The sequence below is a fragment of the Agelaius tricolor genome, unplaced genomic scaffold (genome assembly GCF_023055355.1).
Source record: "Agelaius tricolor isolate 1412-34295 unplaced genomic scaffold, bAgeTri1.0.p SCAF_2, whole genome shotgun sequence".
In the NCBI taxonomy this organism is placed as follows: Eukaryota; Metazoa; Chordata; class Aves; order Passeriformes; family Icteridae; genus Agelaius; species Agelaius tricolor.
Window position 1 is genome coordinate 54,835,403 of NW_027269262.1, and position 20,955 is coordinate 54,856,357.

Sequence of the window (20,955 nt, forward strand, 5' to 3'; positions counted from 1 at the left end):
TGTAGAGAGGTTTTATGTTATGGGAAGTGTTTGCCTCAGTTGGAGTGGCTTGTGTTGGAAGATAAGACTGCTGTCCCTTAGGTCAGGTACACCCTTTTCTCCCAGAGCAGTTACTAAATGTCCCAAAATGAGTTGAATTAAACCACGTAGGAACCTCATCACTATTTATGGCAGAATTTTAGAATGTCTTTATCTATTCTTTTAAGCATATTTCTTGAATTACTTGAAATTATGCTCACAAGAGTTTGCTGTATGGTGGTCCATATAAGAATGTGGAGTGAGGTAATTCCCACTCTTTTTAGATATACATTTAAATAGCCTGGACTAACCAGGTTAGCCTAATGCTGAACTTGGTGAAAATTATGATGAGAGAGGAGATAGCCTAAGGTATGACATATCTGAAGTAGATTTGTTCCTAGGAAAGGTTTTAATATTTGCCATTCCAGAATCAATATTTTTATTCTAGAGTTAATCCTCACAGTTTCTATTACCTTTCATGAACATCTGAAATTCAAGGAAAAGGATTATTATGCTATATCAAGATAAGCAGCTTATCTGTTTAGGAAGCTGTGGATTTTTGCTTCTTTTCTTTAATAAATTTCCTTCATTAATTGTACTCAGAATATTTTCTATACATAGAGTCTATGTGCATGTGAGATCCATAAATTAAGGATATGACAATGAACCATCTGACAGAATGGATGATTTGAATCAGCTACTCTTTTTTCTTAAAGAATCAAAATAAACTGCAAGCAGCTGGCAAATTGTTAGCTACCAGGATAGTTTGCATTTTTACAGAATTTTCTTAAATATTCTTTTAAAGGGTCATAGATTTTACAAAATACTGCTAACTCACCTGCTGATAACATACAGATGAGTCACATCTCTTTCAAGTAATTTATTTTTGTGCTGCTGTGTAGTAAATGCATTAATTAATTAAATGTTAAGAAGTTCTTTTAGTGGTTTGATTTTTTAATTAAAGATCTTTGGGGAAAATTTGTGTGAAGGTCAATCATAATTCAATACTAATAAAAAATGAGTGAATGGTTTTATTTTTTTGCGAATTGACAGAGCAACAGTTCCCAGAGTAGCATGGCATTTGTCCAAACTTTTAACTGAGGTTGATACAATTGCATCTAAATGTAGCCTATGGACTGTAATTGGTTTTGTGATTAAAAAAACTATCAATAAACACCTTTACTAAGGCCAGGATGTATCACTGTCTCAAAAAGTTGCACTGCAGCCAGATCTGTTTTCTGATATTGTAAACAACGCTGTTGTTTTTTTTTTTTTTTTTACTGGAAGCCTAAAAAAAAAAAAAGTCTCACTTTTAGGGTTGTCTGTATGCTATTGTGAAATCATGTGCTGAAAGATTCATAAATATATACAAAGCTCATAAAGTATTAAAAAAATGAGTTATTAGAGATTTTCCAATTTTTTTTGCTTTGTATAAAAAAGTCTTTTAATTTAAAACTTTACACAATAGATTTTTTCTTGTTTTTTAAAATTTCAATATTAAAGCTATTAATTTTTAAGAATAAATTTAAATTCAGAACACATCACTTAGGGATGACATGCCTGGGAAGTAACATGAAGTTATTAAATTTTCCTTGCTTGAATATTTAATTTTTTTGAGATTTCCTGAGAATTAATTTTGTATTTGTTATATTGGATCATTCTCTTTTGAAAATTATGAATTTTCATGTCATATATTTTAGTATTGCTAAAAAAGATTCAATTAACATTAGCAATTTAAATTAATTGAAATAGAAGAAAAAAATTAAAAGCTTAAAATGGTAAATTATAGTTTTGACTTATTTTCTCTAGTGTCTTTATTTGCAATTTTGATTCTGATGGTTGATTGAATATTACAAGTAATGCCAAAATGGAACTCCCTGTCTTGTAAAGAATTGCAAATATGTGCACTGATAGGTCACCTTTCAAGCACTTTCCATTCTTGTTACCTTCACAAAGCTACCAGTAAGAATCTTTGGGTTTTTTTATCTTTTTGGTATCTGTCAGCTATTCAGTGGAGTGAATCCATTTTTTCACTGAAGTCGTCAAGTATCTATCAGATGGGGGTAACTTTTTCCCCTGCCAATCTGGACAGCTTTAAAGTGACAACTTGACAGATGTAAATATGATTATTTAGGGAAAGCCTAAGGCAGCTTATTTTTCTGCAGCTACTTAAAGGTAAAAAGCATAGCAATCAGCTGAAGTTAAAAATGACATTTATAATGCCAGATTTGAAAGAAAATAATGACTTTTCCTCATTGGAAGAAGGCTTGGAAGAAAAAAATATTGCAAATCAGAAAAAACTCAGAGAACCTAAAACATTAATAGCAGTGGATGATGCAAGGCAGTAGCTGGAAACTACAGAGAATGTTCCTTACAAAACCTGGTGGGAGTTCAGATCCTGACCATGAGTTTATAGGTTTGTTTCTCTTTTATTTCTATACTAAGAAATGCAGTATTCCTGAAGCGAAACAATTGTATGAGTGGAAATTTTATAAGTAGATATTTAGGTGAGTGTTTCAGCTTTCAAGCGTAGGCTGCCGGACCAGAAACATTTTGAAGTATGAAGGGTTGAGAGCTTTTTTTTTATTCTAGTCACTGTTAAGAGCCTGCATGACACTGCTGTGTTTGCCACCCTCAGTTTCCAGCACAGATGCAGAGGAAGGGGCATTTCCAGTTGACCAGGCAGGTTGCAGCCCTCCCTTACTGCCCGGCTCCTCCAGTTGCATGAGGAACTGAAATAATGAGACAACCTTCAAATGCCATGTGATGGGAGTTGGTAGCAGATGAGCAAGTCTGCTGGCAAACCTTGTTAGCACTATTAATTCAAATTGGGAATGTGACTGACCTGTGTCTTGTGTCCTTTACACTCAGAATGTGTATAAAGCTTGCCCAGGTAAATTAATCCAAAGAAATGTCACTAAGAAAGAGCATGCAATGATTAAATAAAATTTTAAAAATCCTCATTATCTTTTCTTGTTTCAAAATGTAGTAGGATTACTGATAGCTGATAAACTATATGAGAGTGTGGCCTTGAATATATTGTGGCATCAAATGTTACCAGGTTGATTTATGAAGTTGCTGCCAATGTATTGATTTTATCTTTATACTATTACATTTTAAAATTTATGTTCTAATATTTTCCTCCTTTTTTTCCTCCTACATCTTTCCATGTCATTGTACTATTGTAGATTCCTCTCCATGTCTATTCCTTTTTTCCCCACCTCCTGTTTTGTGCTGCAAACCTTTCAGCTTTTTTATCATCTTCTTCCATATGTAAAATACTTTGGTCGCTCTTCTAATCGTCTGAAAAGAAAGGTCTTGTTTTCTGTGTGTACCTAGACAAACTAATTCTTTATACCTTTACTCCTGCAAGATGAATATCCAGACTCACCAGATGAATAACCACACACTGGGAAAAAGGTTGAGAAATGGTATATTTGAGTTTCCCATGCTGTTAACTCATTTTTGTGAAGATTTTTGAAGTTTCTTAATCCTTTTGTTCAACATATATTTTATATTTGACTTCTTTCATAGAGACACAGTATTAGATTATTGGATCCCATTAGGATGACTGCTTTATATTATACAAGATAGTTTGAAATAATAGCTAACAAAATATTTTTAAGAGTCAGTTAAGTAATTATAAACTTTCTTTTACATCATATACCATTCAGTATGAAAGACTTGAATTTTTACTCTGCTCTAAGATGTAACTTAAAAATAACGTTACTCTTGACTAAATATAAATAGTTAATGATTACCTAGGATTCTGTGTTTTCCTTTCCTCACTGTTTATGTTGTTCTGTGCTCACATGGTCATTTTTCACTTCTGATCTTATGAAGACATTTATGTTCCCCAGAAGATCATATGGATTTCAAGAAAATTTAGTACCTCTTTAATAAAAGCCTCAAAAACATTCATTGTTTCTCTTTCACTGCAAAACTCTGAGGAAGAATTTTTTTTTTTTGGCAAAACTCTTTGCTGTCCTTTCCAGAAAATTTTCTGAGACACATTGAAAATGCAAGATGCTGACAGCATGGCAGCAGCTTTGTGTTTTTCAATAAAATGATAACTACTTTTGTTCTGTTCCAGGAAACAGCAAGAACACTACTCTGAATTTTGCTTTTAAGAGTCCTAGGAGCTCTAACCTTCCTTCTGTTCTGTATCATGTACATAACAAATGTGAAAATGGAATTACAAGCTCACAGAACACTTTGTGTAGTCTTGACAGTGAACTAAGTATCTTTTCATCTCAACCAAGTTTTATTTTGTAAAGTTGGAAATGAAGTTGCTTTTGGAATTTGCAAAACCACTGCAAATTCATAGACTATCATGTCATGCAAAAAGAGGGGAATGCATAAAAATATTAATAGAGAATCAACAGAACATCAGTATTTTTAACCTGAACAACAAAATAGTCAGGATACTTAGAGCACTTTATCACTTGTACAAAAGTTTTTGCCTCCAGAGTTCTTGCTGTGTTTTATTAATGAATAGTTATAAATCTTTTTAAGACCTTAAAGCTATTAGACCAGAGAAAAGCATTTTATTATTGTTATTGTTCACTTGAATTGTGAATTAAAGGCATCAGAACAAAATAATTTGCTTCAGATTGCCGGTTAAATTTATTTTGTGCATTAATCATTATAGTAAAAATACTTTACATTAAAATATATTGTTTTGCTGACAAGGGTATATTCCATTCACCTGGGTTGAAAATGGCACTGAAAGCTAAGCTTGGTTTGGGGTTTTTGAGGGTTACATAAAATAAATCATGTGCAAATCAAATTATAAACTTACTTAGACAAAAGAGTTTATTGCCAAAACATTTCAAAGCAAGTATCTATCATCAAAATACTGATTCAAGTTACTTTGTAATTCAAAAGGGATGGATTTATCTTTTTCAAGCTAAATTTGACATTCTGCCTCTATATTTGATGCAGTTGATTAATACCTAATTTGGACACCTGCTTTGACCTGCCAGGATTGAATGTGTTTATTTTTCTATATCTATTACAAAAATAAAGTTGCATGGAACAATGGCTGATTAGAGCTGGGGCTTTGTCCCAAACCAAAATTCAGGTGTCTGAAATGTCTGCTTCTAACTGTTCTGGAAATGCTGTTTTGCTATGAGGTTTATATGGGATTTTAAATTGCAGACTAGGGGATTATTGATAGTTTACTAAAGAAACATACAACTTGTATGTAATTCTGGTTTGTACTTTTGAAGATCATTTGCATGTTTGTTATTGTTAGCTAACTTGATGTAAAGAAAATGTAATTCTGCATATAAGTAAAGTATTATTTCTTTTTTGTAAAACTGAGAGATGTGTTGATTTAGCCTGGATTGAATACAATGCAGTGCCTTCCCCTCACATTACACATCACTCAAGTGAATCTAGGTTGCAATATGTTTTTGAAGTGAAATTCAGTTCAGTAACTCTCTGGTCCCAAAATATTTAAGATCAATTTTCAATGGAGATAAAAAAGAACCTAGAAAAAATACTAGACAAAACCCTCTGATACATTATGCTGAGCTGAAAAAGTGTCTTGAAATTTTTCAGGTTTCCTCCCTTACATCTATACAGTTTTGCCTATTTAGAAAATCTTCCATGCTAACATGACTTTTTTCACATAAAGAAGTAGTGCTGAACTCCAGTGTGAAATCTTTCTAGTTTTCTGTCAGACAGCACTGGCAAACTCACAGAAGACCCAGGATCAAGTGTTTTCAGGATTATCTTGAAGTCTGATAGTCTGCCTTTGCTTGAAACTATCTTGATTCTGCCTTTGGTGAAAACCAAAAAGTACATTTTATTATCTCTTTTATGTGAGTACTTTTTTATGGGTACTTAGGCGCGTGTTGAGCTAAGAAAGACAACAAGGACAGAAAAATTCTTCAGCATAGTTTTCTGTTAGGTTTTTAAAAATGTGGCTTCAGCTTAGTATATGATCAGATGTCAGTATTTACAGTGACTACTGACACATCATGAACTACAAACTTTATGAAGTTACATGTTTTTCACTGAGAATATTACTTTGTTTGAAATTTAATCCTCATGTTGTCCTTTATTCCATTCGTGGTTGATGTAACAATAGCCAGTTCAAGCCAGTTTAGTGAAAGGTTGCTATTTTTCAATGTCATATTAGCACAAGTGTGTTCTATTTGATTTGAACCTGTATAAGAAAAAATAACAGAATATATTGACTAGAGTGTACAAGTCAAGTTCATGTTCTTAACTCCATGTTCAGCACAAGCTGGAGGTGGAAACAAGATAAAGTTAACAGGAAAAATACAGCTCCCAGTGGAGCCACAGCTGAGTGTTTTCTGTTCATTTATGTATACTCAGCTTAGACCACACATGAGACTGTGGCCTGTATTGGTTTATCCTGAATATATTGTCAGCACTATTACCTGCTATCTGATACTGTGACAGACAAAAGGTTTTCTAGGTTTTCTGAGTACAGTCTGTGGCCTTAACCCAGTCTGTAGGAACTCCATTATAAAAGTTCCTTTTTAGAGGTTTATGTCAAAAATAAAATTTGAAGTGTTTGGCTATTTAACAGCAAAATATATACCTTTTAGTTAGAATAAATATTTGCAAGCATTTTGCAAGCATTAGCCTACGTAAATAAATGGTTGTCTCATTTTAGGCAATCCATTTTGTCTTTCAGTCCAAAACATTGGAGTTTACACTTGCTCTTTCCACAGTTGCTTAGTTCATATTTGTCACAAATGTGAAAAAGGAAACAAGGTGGCTTAATTTTCACCAAATTTCTGAAATAACAGTTTTCCAAAACTTTTATATGGTACCTCCTTTTTTTTCCTTTCTGTAAATGAAGTAAGGAAGAACAAAAAAATCTGTATGTATTTCATCCTTCCTGTCACTGCTACATTTCTGATGATCTATTTAAATCTGACTGACACTGACTATCTATGCTAATTGTGCTGAAATAAATATAATTAAATGTAACATGCATGCAGACTTATGCCATGCAATAAATATATAGGTAATTAAATGAGTATCAAATCTAGACCATATGTAGAGAGCATTCAAAAATCTACAAAATTGATGTATCTGAATCTGGATATATGGTATATCTGCTAATACATTATTTTACCACTACCTAAATGTACTAATTCTAAATGATCTATAGTTATAAAGTCAACAGAGAGAGTAGGAAAAAAAACCCAAAAACGTCTTTTTTGTAAATGTTTATATCTAAGACAGATAGTAGCCTACAATTTTTACAGCACAAATTTTTAGACAAGCACTAAAAGGAAAAAGATGGGCTGCTTTAATAGTTGTAGGTTATGGCTTATGATTTTTAAACTATTGCTCTGAGATCAACAGCGGCTGGTTTTCTATTAGCTTCAGGTGGTTTTTGGTTTTGTTTTGTTTTAATTTGGATCATTACTGTGCTTTGAAGTGAATTCATGCAATGTGTGTCCTTGTTAGGCTTTGGTTCACACCAGTGAGTGATCTTGGCATGCACAAGTTGTTTTCCTTTCAGATGAAACTGAATTGAGAAATGCACTACAGGCGTGAACTGTATGTACTTCAACATGGAGTGATCAACCTGCAGATGGGACCAGTTTAGAACTAGTCAAGGCCTTAACCTCTGAAATGTGTGTGTTGTACCATAATTGTCCAACTCCAAAGTTCTGGGTTTTTTTAAAGCATTGCAGTACTTGCCAGTATAGTGTGAATTGAACAATTTTTTTGTTGTTTTTTTTTTGAGACAGGATCTCTTCTTCCAGGCTTTGTCTTTTTCCTGTGGAGCATAGGTTTCATGGGATTTTCTGTTCAGGAACTCAGAACTTCATTAAAACAACAAAAATCAATGTTGAAAAAACTTATTGAAGCATGAATATAGTTGTTTTGGCAGAAGACATTAAATCTAGCAAAACTTGATTTCTTTTTTTCCAGGAAAGAACAGTAACAATTAGAAGACAGACTGTAGGAGGATTTGGATTAAGTATAAAGGTAAGATGATATTTTTGGTCTATTTATTACCTATTACACAAAGCATGTCTTTGTATATAGTCAATGTTACTGTTAATGAGTCCAAACTATTTTAGAGGACTAGAAACAAGACAGGAAACATATTCTTGTATGTTAGATACTGTTACAGCAGGCAACTAGAGCTCTGCTACACTATGGAATGGAAGGCAATCATTCCCTTAAAATTCAAGCTGACCAACTCTGTAATAAGGTTTGATGTAAGAGTTGAGAAGTGTTTTTAACTGTATAGACTGTACTTGTTCAGCTTTTCTCTAATTTAAATAGTTATTAATGAATGCTAAATTACAGTGGCAGGCACAAGGAGCAGCCAATAAGTTCATCATCAATTCTGCTACAAAGAATATCACATTAATCCATTGCAATTCATTAGTGGGACAGAAAGTGTTATTGCCTGCTTGTATTGTTTATTTTTCTCTATATCAAGCCCAGATAGCAGTTTATCATGTTACTGTGGTTTTGCTTTTGTCAGTAAGATTTAAGAACATATACAAGTGTAGGTGATCCTTTTTAGGAGAGGGAGGAAGGGTTAATAATTTTTGTCATTGTAATGTATGATTTTGAAAACTTTACCTTAGCTTTGAGTCTGAGTGTAGACAACACAAGATTAATTTTATCTTCTACACACAGCAGTTCTCAGTCTCAAGATAGCAATGGAAAAAATGAAGTGTACTTCACATGAATGCAAAGAGGACTAAATTATGCATATAAAGTGAAAGTATAGATTTTCCTATGACATCTGCTAGTAGTGACCTTATAAGTGACTCATAAGAAGGATTAACGTGCATTTGTGTTGTCATTGATAAGAATATGACTGAATAGAAGTATTAATTTTTAAAAAAGTCTTCGTGCACTTGCTGTTATCTTGTTGACCCATGAAGACCTCTGTTCAAGAGAAACTAATTGCTATTTTGTCACCTGAGTTTCTCATCAGTTTGGTCAACAACATTGAAGGTTTTTTCCCTCTCTGGTATCATTATAGGTTACAGTACACTGAATAATAATGAAGAAATGAATGTCAGTGTAAAATCAAGTGTATGGGTAAAGGTGGTTTTATTTAAATGCTGCTAAGAAGTAACTGGTTACAGTAAGGACTTCAGATGATTGGAGAGCAAATCTCAAGAGTCAAGAAACTTGATTTTTACATATACTTTACAATGAGCTATTTAGAATTAATATCACTGACAATCTCAAGATCACATTATTTAAGTATTATGTACATTGCATAAAATAAAACATCACTTAGAAATATAAAATAGAGAATATCCAACAGTCTTTCTTAAATTAATAGTTATTCTTAACTTTTTAGAGTAAGATATTTATTTTCTATGATTATTTTATGTCATAGACATTTTGATCAAAATTAATCAAAGTATTGGAAAGGTGAAGATACATAAAGTCAGGTGTGAATAGACAATTTTAAATTTTTTTAAATAACTAGCAATCAGGTGATGAAATCCCTTCAAAAATGTCATTAAAGAGCAAAGAGTTCTCTTTAAAAAAAGGAAACTCAAACTTGTTTGGATGGCACAGATTAGATAATGAAAATGAAAAGTTGAATTCTGTGGTCCAAGATGCTCTGTTGCTGTGTTTCAGCTAGCATGATTTATTACTTTAAAATTACTTATTTTTTAAAAAATCAATGTTTGTTGGACCTTTTTTGCTAAGTCCCTTTGTTTGTAGTTCTACATTCTCACAAAGATGGACAAGCAGTTGGAAAGCCAACACAGTCTGAAAAAAAAATTAACAAATTCTATTATTATAATTTTAAACTAGTGTAAAAAACAACTTAGAATGGGAACTTACAGTAATTTTTATTTTTTAGTTTAGTAGGCAAACTTCATGAAGACTCACTGAAATAGATTTTTTATTTATGGCATGGAATGACATGTCAGTCCCCAAATACTCTGAAAGGTGCCAGTTTTCTGTTTAAAGTTCAATCATGGTTTGCTTCTTGCAGATGAATACAAGTTTGCTGCTATGTTTTTGTTTTGTTTTATAAGATTCCTAAACTTTAATAAAAAACTTATATTAAAAGATTAATTTTAAATACAAATGTAGTTATTTTGAATTTGTGCCAGAAAGTAGAGGTCTACAAGTCACCCTGGAGAAGTGAGAAGCACTGAGGCCTCTCCTCCTTGTGTCAGTAACTTCCATAGCCCCTCAAACTACAGTAGCTTCTGTTGTCTTACTACTCCCAGAATAATTAAAGACGGATTATTTGAGGACTTGCTTTCTGGCTGTGATGTATGTCAGAGGATGGTGTTTATCTGAGGTGTTAATTACAGCTATACAGTGATTAATGACACTCACTTGAGAATACTTGCTTGGGCTTGGTTATGAATTTGCCTAGTTTCAGCTATCAGGTCTGGGGCTTTATCTTGTCTTTTTTTTTTGTACTAACTTAAAACATCCATTTACTGTCAGAAAACTCCCATGAAAAAGTCACCTTTCAACTTTCTCTTGAATAAATTTTAAAAATGTTTTATCCCACTGCAAGTATTTTGAACCCTTGGAATTATTCTTTTTCTGGAGAGCAGAGAACAAATTCTTAATAATTCCAAAATTAAACTAATTTTTTTTTAACCTATGAAAGAAACTCTTCTCTTATAACTTGGATGTTCCAACTATATTTGTAAAAATCAGAAATTCAGCTAACTGCTTAAGAAAAACCCTGTTTGTAAGGTTGACTTTTGTCCAAGACCTAAACTTCAGACCTTTAAGAAATAGATTATAATCCACTCTCTTAGGGTTTGAAAACCTGGTGTTCTGCTGTGCGTCTTAGCTGAAGTTAGTGGTGAAACTGTGATTGAATTTGAAGCAGACCTGCTCTGGTTTACACTCTTCTGAAGGAACGATTTTCTCTTTTCTGAAGCCTCCTGTTAAATGTTTGTGTGGAGGAATAGACATAGACATAGAATTTGGAAAGTGTAGTATTTAAGTCATTTATCACATCTCTGACAAGTTTGAGATGCAGAGCCTTGACAAAAGAGGCTGCTCACTGTATGATTTCTGAAAGAACATCCTGTTTTGCAATAATTGGAGTGTAGTGTTCCTGAAGAAATAGGCAACAAAATTGAGAGTTCATTAAACAAATTGAGGTTTTTGGTTTACCTGGTCTGACTTCTGTCTACCAGGACTCAGTACACTGCCATTATTCTTCCTCTGTTTTTGATCATTCTTTTAAAATGGTGAACAGCATAACAGATCTTCTGAGATTCAGTTTGACTTTCCAATTTAACTCAATTGAAAAATTCAGTGTCCATAGACCTTAAAGCTATTTTTGCTAGTGGAAATGCTTCCTTTTACTATGAAGTCATAGTTCCCAACATTGTCTAACTCTGATGATCGTAAAGTCCAACAATTGGTCTGATCTTTTATAAACTCTTTTTTTAGAAAATAGAAAGCTGATTCCCTTGTTATACTCAGAACCAAAAACCCCCAGCCTTTGTCAATAAAGTTACTGCTTTCAATTGCCCTATTTTTCATATGTCAAAAACTTCTGAAAAAAACCCCTCACACATAAAAACTGGGATAAGAAAAAATCTTTAGGAGTGTATGGTGTGACACTTTGAAAGGAGGTGTGGGTGACCTCTCACCAGTAGTGGCCAACATTCAGGACAGTGACCTTCAAACAGCTGCCAATGATTAGAGCTTCCTCTGCCTCGTCTAGCAGGACCACCTCTGCAGGTGGGAAGCTGCTGTCATTCCAGGTTTATCCCTGCTTGAGGAAAAATGACAAAGAACATTTGCTTGACAAAGATCATTGTTAGAGTCTGGCAGAGGTCTGAGCCATTAAGTCTTCAACACCACTATTTGATGTATTTCTGTCCACCCTCTGGTCTGAGGTTATAACTACATGTTTGTACTGGAGGAAGAGAAAACGTAAAGCAGTGAAAAAGTTGCCTCTGTTCCCAGAGGTTTCTTCCCAAGAGTATCCCCTGAGACAGAAAACCAGATTTTAGACATGCATACACTTTTTCCTCTACAGGACAGAGAATCAGGTATGGAGAATGCAGGATGCAATGTCAACCTGAAGTAGTATTCAACAAGGTGTTGGCAGAATACACACAGTTTGCTACAAATTGCTAAGAGTGGCTGGGTATAGGTAGTTGGCCAACTGTTTGCTGTTTCCAGTTTTGATTTTTTTTTTTTTCTTAGAACAGCAGGTACTACATACTTTTACTGATTTGAAAAGAAGCCTTCATACAGGTCAGACTCGGATGAGATAATTCTCTTCAGTAGGAAAGTACTGAAAGCTTCCTCAGATCTTTAGTGTAAATGGGTTTAAGTAGATTCAATACAATGAGAGAGGAATAATCATGTTGTATGCATTGCAGGCTGGCTTAGTAATAAAGTTAATTTCCTACTTTAATGGAACCTCAGATCTAAGGAGACAGGGAGGTACTTTAAAACCTCACATTTCTTTGCTGGGCTTTAAGTATCCTGGATGGTGCAACATGTGTGTAACACTGGAGGCTTAGGAAGAAAGTGACACAGTTATTTTTTCTGTTTTTTTGAAAAGTTTTGAAGAAATTAAATTTACATGTGACTAGAAAATTTGGAGGGTATAGGTTGAAACTTATGAATTTAGTGAGCTTGAACTCATTATCTGCAGTGAAGCCAGCTTTTACTGTTGCTGTTCTTCTGGTGAAAACTATTGAAAGATATTCAACAAGATATAGTGATGATACGTTCCATGCTTGTCAACACTTATCTCATGCAATGCGAGAAGAACTTTACCTGTAGACATATAATTGTTGTAATATTACTGAGATCCCCATTAACTCAGTGTTTTTAGGGACATTTGCATTGATAGCCAATAGCAAAAGGAAAATTTATCCTATTTAGCATTCTGTGGCTACACAGGAAATCAATCTTTATTCCATGACAGAAGGAGGTGTTGAGTGCAGGAGTCTGTTCAGTTTCAAACACTTTGATATTGCATGAAGAAGGGATGTGTGCTGTTCCTTAGGGGTTGAAATACCTGTGTCAGTCCTTTTCACAACTTGACACAGGGTGCCTGGACCTAAAAAAGCCATCATTTCCAAAGTAAAATCTGTCTGCAGAAAAGAAGAGTAAGAAAACACTTAACCAGTATTCCTAGTCAAAACAACAGTGTGGCAGACATTGGTATCTGGTGACCTGAATTTGTACAGCTTGCATTTGAGTGTATGCTTTGATGCTCTTGGCAGAGGAAAAAGTATTTGTGTCTCTCTGTATTTTTGCCTTTACCTTCCTTTGAATTTCTTTTTCATTTAATCTTTACTTTTATTACTTTGTTCTTAAGCACCACAAATATTTCCAGTCCCAACAGGATAAATTGAATGAAGCAACAGCATTCAATTGTTGTCGAACTGTTGAAACTATCACCTGGTTTTCCTTTATTTCTCCCCGTTATTGAACACCTACTGTTCCATTTCTTAATGCTTCTTTTTCTGTTTCATATTACTTATGCCACTGCTTTCCTCACTCTTTGTGCTTATGTGACAGACAGAAACAAATAAAGGCTGCTTTTGACATGAAAAGTCCAAACCTCCTTTCTTGTGCTTTTGTTTACCTCCTTGCCAGCATGAAAACTAAGTGGTCACAGTGTGATTGCCATTATAGTTGGATGTCCATTCTGCTTTTACAGGACACATTTCATACATTAGGCTCTCCAGAATTCACAGAAACTGATGTCCTTCATGTCTGGTAGAGTTCTGAATTCACTTCCTGAGCTAATGATGGCAACTGAGAACTTCTTTATGTGAAACAATAAGGAATTAATCACAGTCAAATGTTCATTAGAAAAAGAAGTGCAGAATCAGAGTTATTTGCTCAGTCTCTCTAAAAACTGCATTTAGAGAAAGGGTAAAATATAACTTTAAGCAAAAAGATGTTTTTAGTGACTGACAAAGATTGCCATTTATTTTGTTTTCAGGGTGGAGCAGAACATAATATTCCAGTGGTCATTTCTAAGATTTCCAAAGAACAAAGAGGTGGGTATCAGGTATCAGCTTATTACACTGTACTTTAATGTTCCCTTTAGAAAAAGATCTTGAAGAATCTTGAGATTTCCAGTCAATGTTAAAACAAATACTGTTGTTGAACCCTTTCTCTCCTATGTCTTTATGATCTTTCTCTTCCTCAGAAACTTTTTCTGAAAAAGTACAGAATTGATATTTGGAATATTTTTAAAGTCTTCAATTTTTATTTTCATTTTTTAGAAAATAGAAATAGTAAAGTAATAGGAAAGTATTAGAAAATAAATAGAAATTATAGAAAAGCAATAGGAAAGTATCAATAGAATGAAAATGTTTAATAAATTTGGCAATGATTTAGTGGCTTTGACTTCCCAGTAATTATTGTCTGGAAATTGTAGCAGATTGAATGTTTGGCTCTTAAATCATAGTAACGCAGCAGGAGAATTCATGACTTTTTAACCTGGATACTCAGGTTGTATTTAGAGTACTTTAAGTACTGCATAAAGTTTTGGCCATACTTATTTTTAATAGTAACAGAACTGGTGCTGAATTTCTGTATTGATTTAACTGGCAACATTTTGAAATTATTGGAGTGATACATGGATAATAGTTGAACAGCTTAAGATGTGCACAAGTATGAAGGAGGAAGGTTGTGAACCAGTACTAATAATGTGTACTTAATATCTTATGTTTGTATGTATTTGTGTAAGGCCAGAAATGCCAACGTGGAAACATTCCCCTCCATCTGTAATGCAATAATTCTAGAACTCAGCTTCTCCTCCTACTGAACTAAAATGTGTCAGTATAAAAAAAAAAAAAGTCTCTTACTCACCCACTCAGATAGAGAAGTATGGAAGAATCAGCATACTGAGAACCAAAAGCCAACCTTGAAAGGTAGATGTGAAAGTTGGAGTTAGGGAGAATAAGGAGAAGCATGGAATGCACCCCTAAGGAAGGCAATAAAGTTAACCTTAAGAATTTATACTTGTGACTACAGTCTTTTCAGTACACACGTAACTAATACATAAAGATGTGGCATATATTACGTGCAGTACCTATTAAAATGCTATTAAGCACTGCAGGAAAAATAAGAAAGATATACTTAAGTCTAATTGAGCACACTGAAGTGCAATTTTATTTCTGTCATTAGTTTTTTTGCTGCAGTAGCTGTTGCATTGTTTCTAGCCCCAATACCTAGATGTGATATAATTTCCATAACTGCTTTCAGTAAAAATATTGCTGATTTTTGCAGAGCTAGTTTGAGGGATATCTCTTTTGTAGGAGACTGCTGTCTTGTGATGTAGAAAGTGTCATGCTGTGTTCCTGGACTAGAGAACTTTGATAGAGAAAATGCTGTTTGACCCAAAGCCTATGCCTCAAAATAAATCAGAATATCTGTCCTGCAATAATTTAACCATCCATTTTTAAATACAGCTAATAGGATCATTCCACCAAGCAAGGACTTGAGTATCATAATTTACATCAATATTGATTCCAGTGTTGCAGCTCATGTAAATAAGTAAAGTTTTTGGATCAAGTCTGATACTAGCTTTTTCCAGACAGTCTCTTCTATGTTGATATGGAGTACTATAGGTAAAAATTACATGTAATCTGTTAATATCCCATAATTCTCATGTTCATGTTCTCAAAGGTTTTTAATGCCTTTACAGACAAAGAATCTTTGTTATATTTCTGGTGTGCTTATAAGGTATATTTGAATGAGATAGCTCTGAAATGGAGCACAGTGTTTAAAAATTGGAAGTGTAGAATTAGATTTTATAAAATTGTGATGCAACTTTGTTCTTAAAATCACATTCAGTTTGACTGGTGATTTCTTTACAATATATTGACTTTCTAGCTCTTCAGCATATGTAAGTGTTGTCCAGCATTAATTGTTCCTATTATTTATCAGACTTATCAAAGATGCAAGATCTAAAAGGTCCTTTATCTTTGGTAAAAATCTAAAAATTAAATTTGTTATTCATAAGTATCTCTGGAGTTTCCATGTTGCTTTTTTCTCTTTGTAAGAAATTATCTTTCTCAGGCAAATAACACCTAGTCCTGCAGTCATTTTCTATTCAGAAAAATATGTTCCACCTTACCAGAATGGCCTGAAAGGTGCTAGTGACTGATGGAAGAAGTTTCATAGTTGTGTGCTTGAGCTAAATAGCTTCTTTTATTGTAACACTGATACACAAGTATTTTGGGTTGTAAAAGGAAAATACAAGTAATTTTATTGGAAGTTTTATGTTGAAGTTTTTATCATGTTTTTTGTTTGAAATTTTAAAAGATAATGCAAAAACATTAAATTAAATAAAATTTTTTGTACACAAAATGTTGGATATTTTGTACAAAGTGAGTGAAAAATATGCTTTCTGTTTTCAGCGGAACTTTCAGGTTTGCTCTTTATAGGAGATGCAATTCTACAGGTGAGTAAAACTGCAAATTATTCTGTCTGTAATTTTCTAGAAAAGTGAAATGAAATCTATGCTTATGAAATGTAGAGTAAGTCTTCTCTTTATCTTTTTAATAACAGATTAATGGAATTAATGTGAGAAAATGCAGGCATGAAGAAGTGGTGAGCTTTTCTGTTTTTTAGTCTACTTTTTTTGTCTTTTGTAGTTGCTGAAATGATAGTGTATGCTGATAGCAATGCAGTGGCATCAGCTGTTTTATTGTTATTCCTAAACAAATATGCCTGTACCTTCTAACATGACAAGCAACAAAGTGCAATCTCTTCTTCCTAAATCTGTGTAATTGTTCTTCTCAGATAGGATTTTCTATATTAAAGGTGATTGTTTTATTATGAAGATTTGAGCTGTACAAATTCCAGCATTTCTTCTTCCAGCTAATAGCTGTCAAATTTCAGCAGTGCTACACCTTTCTGGCTGTGTGGGGTCATTTTAATTTCAACAGCTGTAATTTGCACTATGTTGGAGATTTGTTGTTTGGTTACTTTTAATCCTATTTAAAAAATGAGAGAAAACTATTCATCTGCCACTCATCCCCTGGCTGTTCCTTATGAGGGTGCTCTTCTCCTTTAGTTAAGATGCTATCATTTTGAGTAAATAAAAAAAAATTATTAAGGAGATTTCTTCTAGAGAAGAAATTTTGAGAGATCTGTAGTAGTCTGGTTCCACTGGTGAATCAGATTTGCTAAATGCATCATGTACTTTAGCCATATTTTTTTTGACTCTTCTTAAATACTTTCAGAAGCAGAAAACCCTTTATTTCAGAAAAAAATGCCAGAAATTAAAAGATTACCAAATAAATTACCTTTAAATCCTGTTTAGCTCCATAGAATTTGTACCTGTATTTTTAAAGTAACATAGTAAGGACATATTTGAAAGCTTCTCTTTCTGACTCTGCCAATTCAAGGATAGTCTTTGTGTTTCATCCAGCATTCTGCTCTATGACAGAGCAGAATATGTGCTGTTCAGATATAGAAAGCAGGAGTTAATATGGATGAAGTTCTGATGAAGAAGTTTATTGGAGGCTGAAGATTAGATCACTGCACTATTCTGCAGAGTGTTTTGCACACTTGTTTCCTTTTGGAAATCTACTGAAAATCCTGCTTCATTCTTCAGAGCCTTCATCATACCCCCTTCTGTATATACTGGTTAATAGTTGTATTTATATTGCTTTTAAGTTTTGTCTGTGCAACAATGATCAGGTTGTAAATATTTTATAAGTTTACTGCAGCTGATTTGTTTAACATGCATTAATATGGCAAAATATCTCAGGGGGGGAGTATTTATCATTTAAATGTTGGAATTACAAAACATGAGAAAGATATTGCTGAAAGAGTAGCCTTGCACACTTGAATGCAGATTGAAAATAAGTTAGGACATCAGGATTTTATTTTCTGTTTTCTGAGACATTCCCTAAACCCTCACAATGATACATGAATCTTTTGGGTATTTATGATAAGGTTGGAACCCATTCATGGGAAGAAAAGAGGTTTTGGAAAAGTTGAAAGAGGGGATTGACATGGAGTAGCAAGTGTTATGTTAAATTTTGATTTATACCTTATTTATCTAACATAATCTGCTTCTTAAGCTCCTTGTAGATAATTCTCTATTAATTAAAAAAATAGTATCTTACCAGTTTTGCATGTGCATTTATGTATTTGCAAATGGTTTAGGAATTCAAGAAGCAAATAAGTTCTAAATGAAATCCTTATTTTAAGGATTAAGAATAATTTTTAATATTTCATAGCAAATGTTGACAAATATTTAAATAGGATCAAAATTCCATATGACATTTTATTAAAAATATACAAAAGAGTTGTGATATATACTATAAATAAAAAAGCCAAAGTAAATGAACTCTGATAGTCCATTCTTTTTCAGAAACATTCACTGTTATATGCTACGTGTTTATGGAGTACATTTGTTGTAAAGCTGCAATAATGGTAAATATTTCTGGTTCTGCATTGTGTGGTAACCTGTGGGTTAAGGCTTAGCCCTCAGTAAAGAGTAAATACATCAACTGGTGTGCCAGCAGCAGTCACAGGTAGGGTTTTGTCTGCAGCACGTCCTCTGCAGCTTGACTTGCTCTTGGACTTCTATCCTGTGGGGTCTTTATCAAATACAGGATCTGTAGCTCTGATCTGAAGGTGATACAGAGTAAATAGAAGCATGTGGAGCCTAGTTGCTTGCAGCAGGGAGTTGAACAGGAGTTGAAACTTAATTTTCAATCCATATTGCATCTAGGCACTTTTGCAATGGCTCTGCAGGACACCTGAACTTGTAGCTTTGTTTTGTTCTGATTTTTTCTGTACCTAATTATGGCTTAGCAGGTACAATGTTCTGTAAGGATGTTAGTGTTTGGGTTGTCTTAATGTCTTAGAAAATTTTCATTGTAAACTAGTGGGTAATTTTTTTCAGTGGATAATGCTGAAGATACCTGTAAAAAATTCAGACTTTTATCTACAGTGTTACTCTGATGAGCATTCATTCTTTTCCTACATGCAAAATGTGTCGCTGCTTATGGAAACTTTTTAAATATATGTCATATCTTCATAGCTCTGCAGTGAAAAAATCTGTGGCATAATCACTGCAGCCTATTGTATGAAACTGATGATTAGTCGACCCTGGTATTTAATCTTGCTTTACTGCATAACCATACTATGTATAGAAAATGATTTGAGTTTCAAAATTAGTTAGTTTAATCAAACTCAAGGCATCTTTAATAGCAGGGAGACTCTTTCCCCAAAGTACAGTGATCTTAGTTAACATTGTGGGCAATCTGTTGTCTTTATTGTCTTTCATTACTCTTGACATTAGATAGATAGATGGATGGACTAATAGACTCATAAGCCTAGATAAGTAGGTTTAGTCAGTTCTTAGTGTACCTTACTGGATTTCTTTACATGGTTCCTTTCTGATTATTTTTTTTTAGCTATAGGTGAATCACTTAATCTTGAGCATAGTTTTTTGCTTGTAGAAGGTGAAAATATTGTTCATATCATGAAAGCACATCATGAGTTTCTATCAAGGACTGTCTCTAAGCTTGTTGTTTCTCTTGGGTTGTAAAGAGCCCCAACTGAATACCGGATAATTTTGCTTCAGTCTTAGTGCTCTCATGTGGTAAGGTAAGGACATGGTCTCTCTGGTGAAGTGTCAATACAGGGGGAGGCTGCAAAAAAAAAAAAAAAGCTAGCAATTTATATAAAAAAAATATCTCTCGGCATCTCTCAAACTGGCAATTTCAGTCCAAAAAATGCAATATGAACTTGTATGTAGAAGAAGAGTCCATTATATCTGTTTAAATACACAAGTTTGTGGTGTTTTTTTTACTCAGGATGTTTTAATTATTCCTTTTTCAGTAGACTCTCCTTTAAATTTTTCAATAAGAATCTTAAAAGCCTGAATTTAGATTATTCTGAGACAGACCTATGAGTTTTGGCTTTGTCTAATTAATATGGTCTAACAATGCACAGCTTGTCAGTCCACACACCTAGTGGATGTGGTTATCCATAGTAATAGATATGATTATTTTTAAGGCTGGAAATAAATGTATTTCTAGCTTTTACCTCCATTTATTGTCCAAACATAAAGATGGATAGACAAGCACCAGCATAGTATGGTTGTATGGATGTTTTTGGTGGTTCTGGGTCTAGCCACTAGTGTCAATAAAAATAGACAAGATTCTGGGAAAGAGTGAGTGGCCCTTGAGACACTTGTAAATGGCTACGAGTAGGAGGGTATGTCAGTTCAGTTGGATACTACCTTGTGTTGGATCTGCTGCTCAGGGTTGTAGTGCACCAAATCATCTAGAGCCAAAGTAGAATTGCAGTTGAATGAAGGCTGATATGGCTGATATGTTTAATTTTGTCTCTGTTCTTAATGTTGTGAATGAAACATCTCAGATAGTATCAATAACTACGGTTACATATCTCTTTGCATCTTAGCATCTGGTTTTTTCTCTTAGGAAACAGGAGAAATTAAATGATTATGGGTATGAAGTAATTTCTTATTTCTTCTATTTGGGGAACATTCAGGGAATGCTTCTAATGAAAAATGACAGCTTGCATGTGTCAGTTATTGTGGCATTTGGGCTTTCCTTGAAAAGTAACAGGAAAAGCTCATGTAGTTGGAGATAGCTATAAAGACAGAATTGATATTCAGGCTTTGGTGGATTTTATGTAAAGCTAACTACTATGTAAAGCTAATATGTAGCACTGTGGTTCATTTCAAGCATTGCTTGCATTTTGCACAAGACACCATTTTTTTCCAGAAGAATGACCTGATGTGAGATGTCCTCATGCACTGCCTTGAATCTTTTGCTTCCCCCTTTTCTCAACATTCACAGGAGAGCTGTACCTGTGCTGACTCTCCTTGAGTATTTATGTTATGTGAAAATGGCAATGTAGGGATTGTTGCTGCTTAACTGCAATCATCTGCAGCTAATGAAACTCTTACTCTGGACTTTCTCTTAAAATTAT

At 33.7% G+C, this 20,955-nt stretch overlaps 1 protein-coding gene across 4 annotated transcripts in view; it reads left to right on the forward strand.

Annotated features, from left to right (window-relative positions):
- Window positions 1–20,955, forward strand: part of SNTG1 (syntrophin gamma 1) — a 319,739-nt gene that overhangs the window by 173,906 nt on the left and 124,878 nt on the right. For 3 of the 4 annotated variants that reach the window (XM_071419263.1, XM_071419285.1, XM_071419267.1), the window contains exons 4-7: window positions 7,948–8,004; window positions 13,964–14,021; window positions 16,392–16,435; window positions 16,543–16,584. In XM_071419263.1, coding sequence (XP_071275364.1) covers window positions 7,948–8,004; window positions 13,964–14,021; window positions 16,392–16,435; window positions 16,543–16,584 — 201 coding nt within the window. The remainder of the gene's footprint in view (window positions 1–7,947; window positions 8,005–13,963; window positions 14,022–16,391; window positions 16,436–16,542; window positions 16,585–20,955) is intronic. The other variant, XM_071419276.1, reaches the window with a different exon arrangement.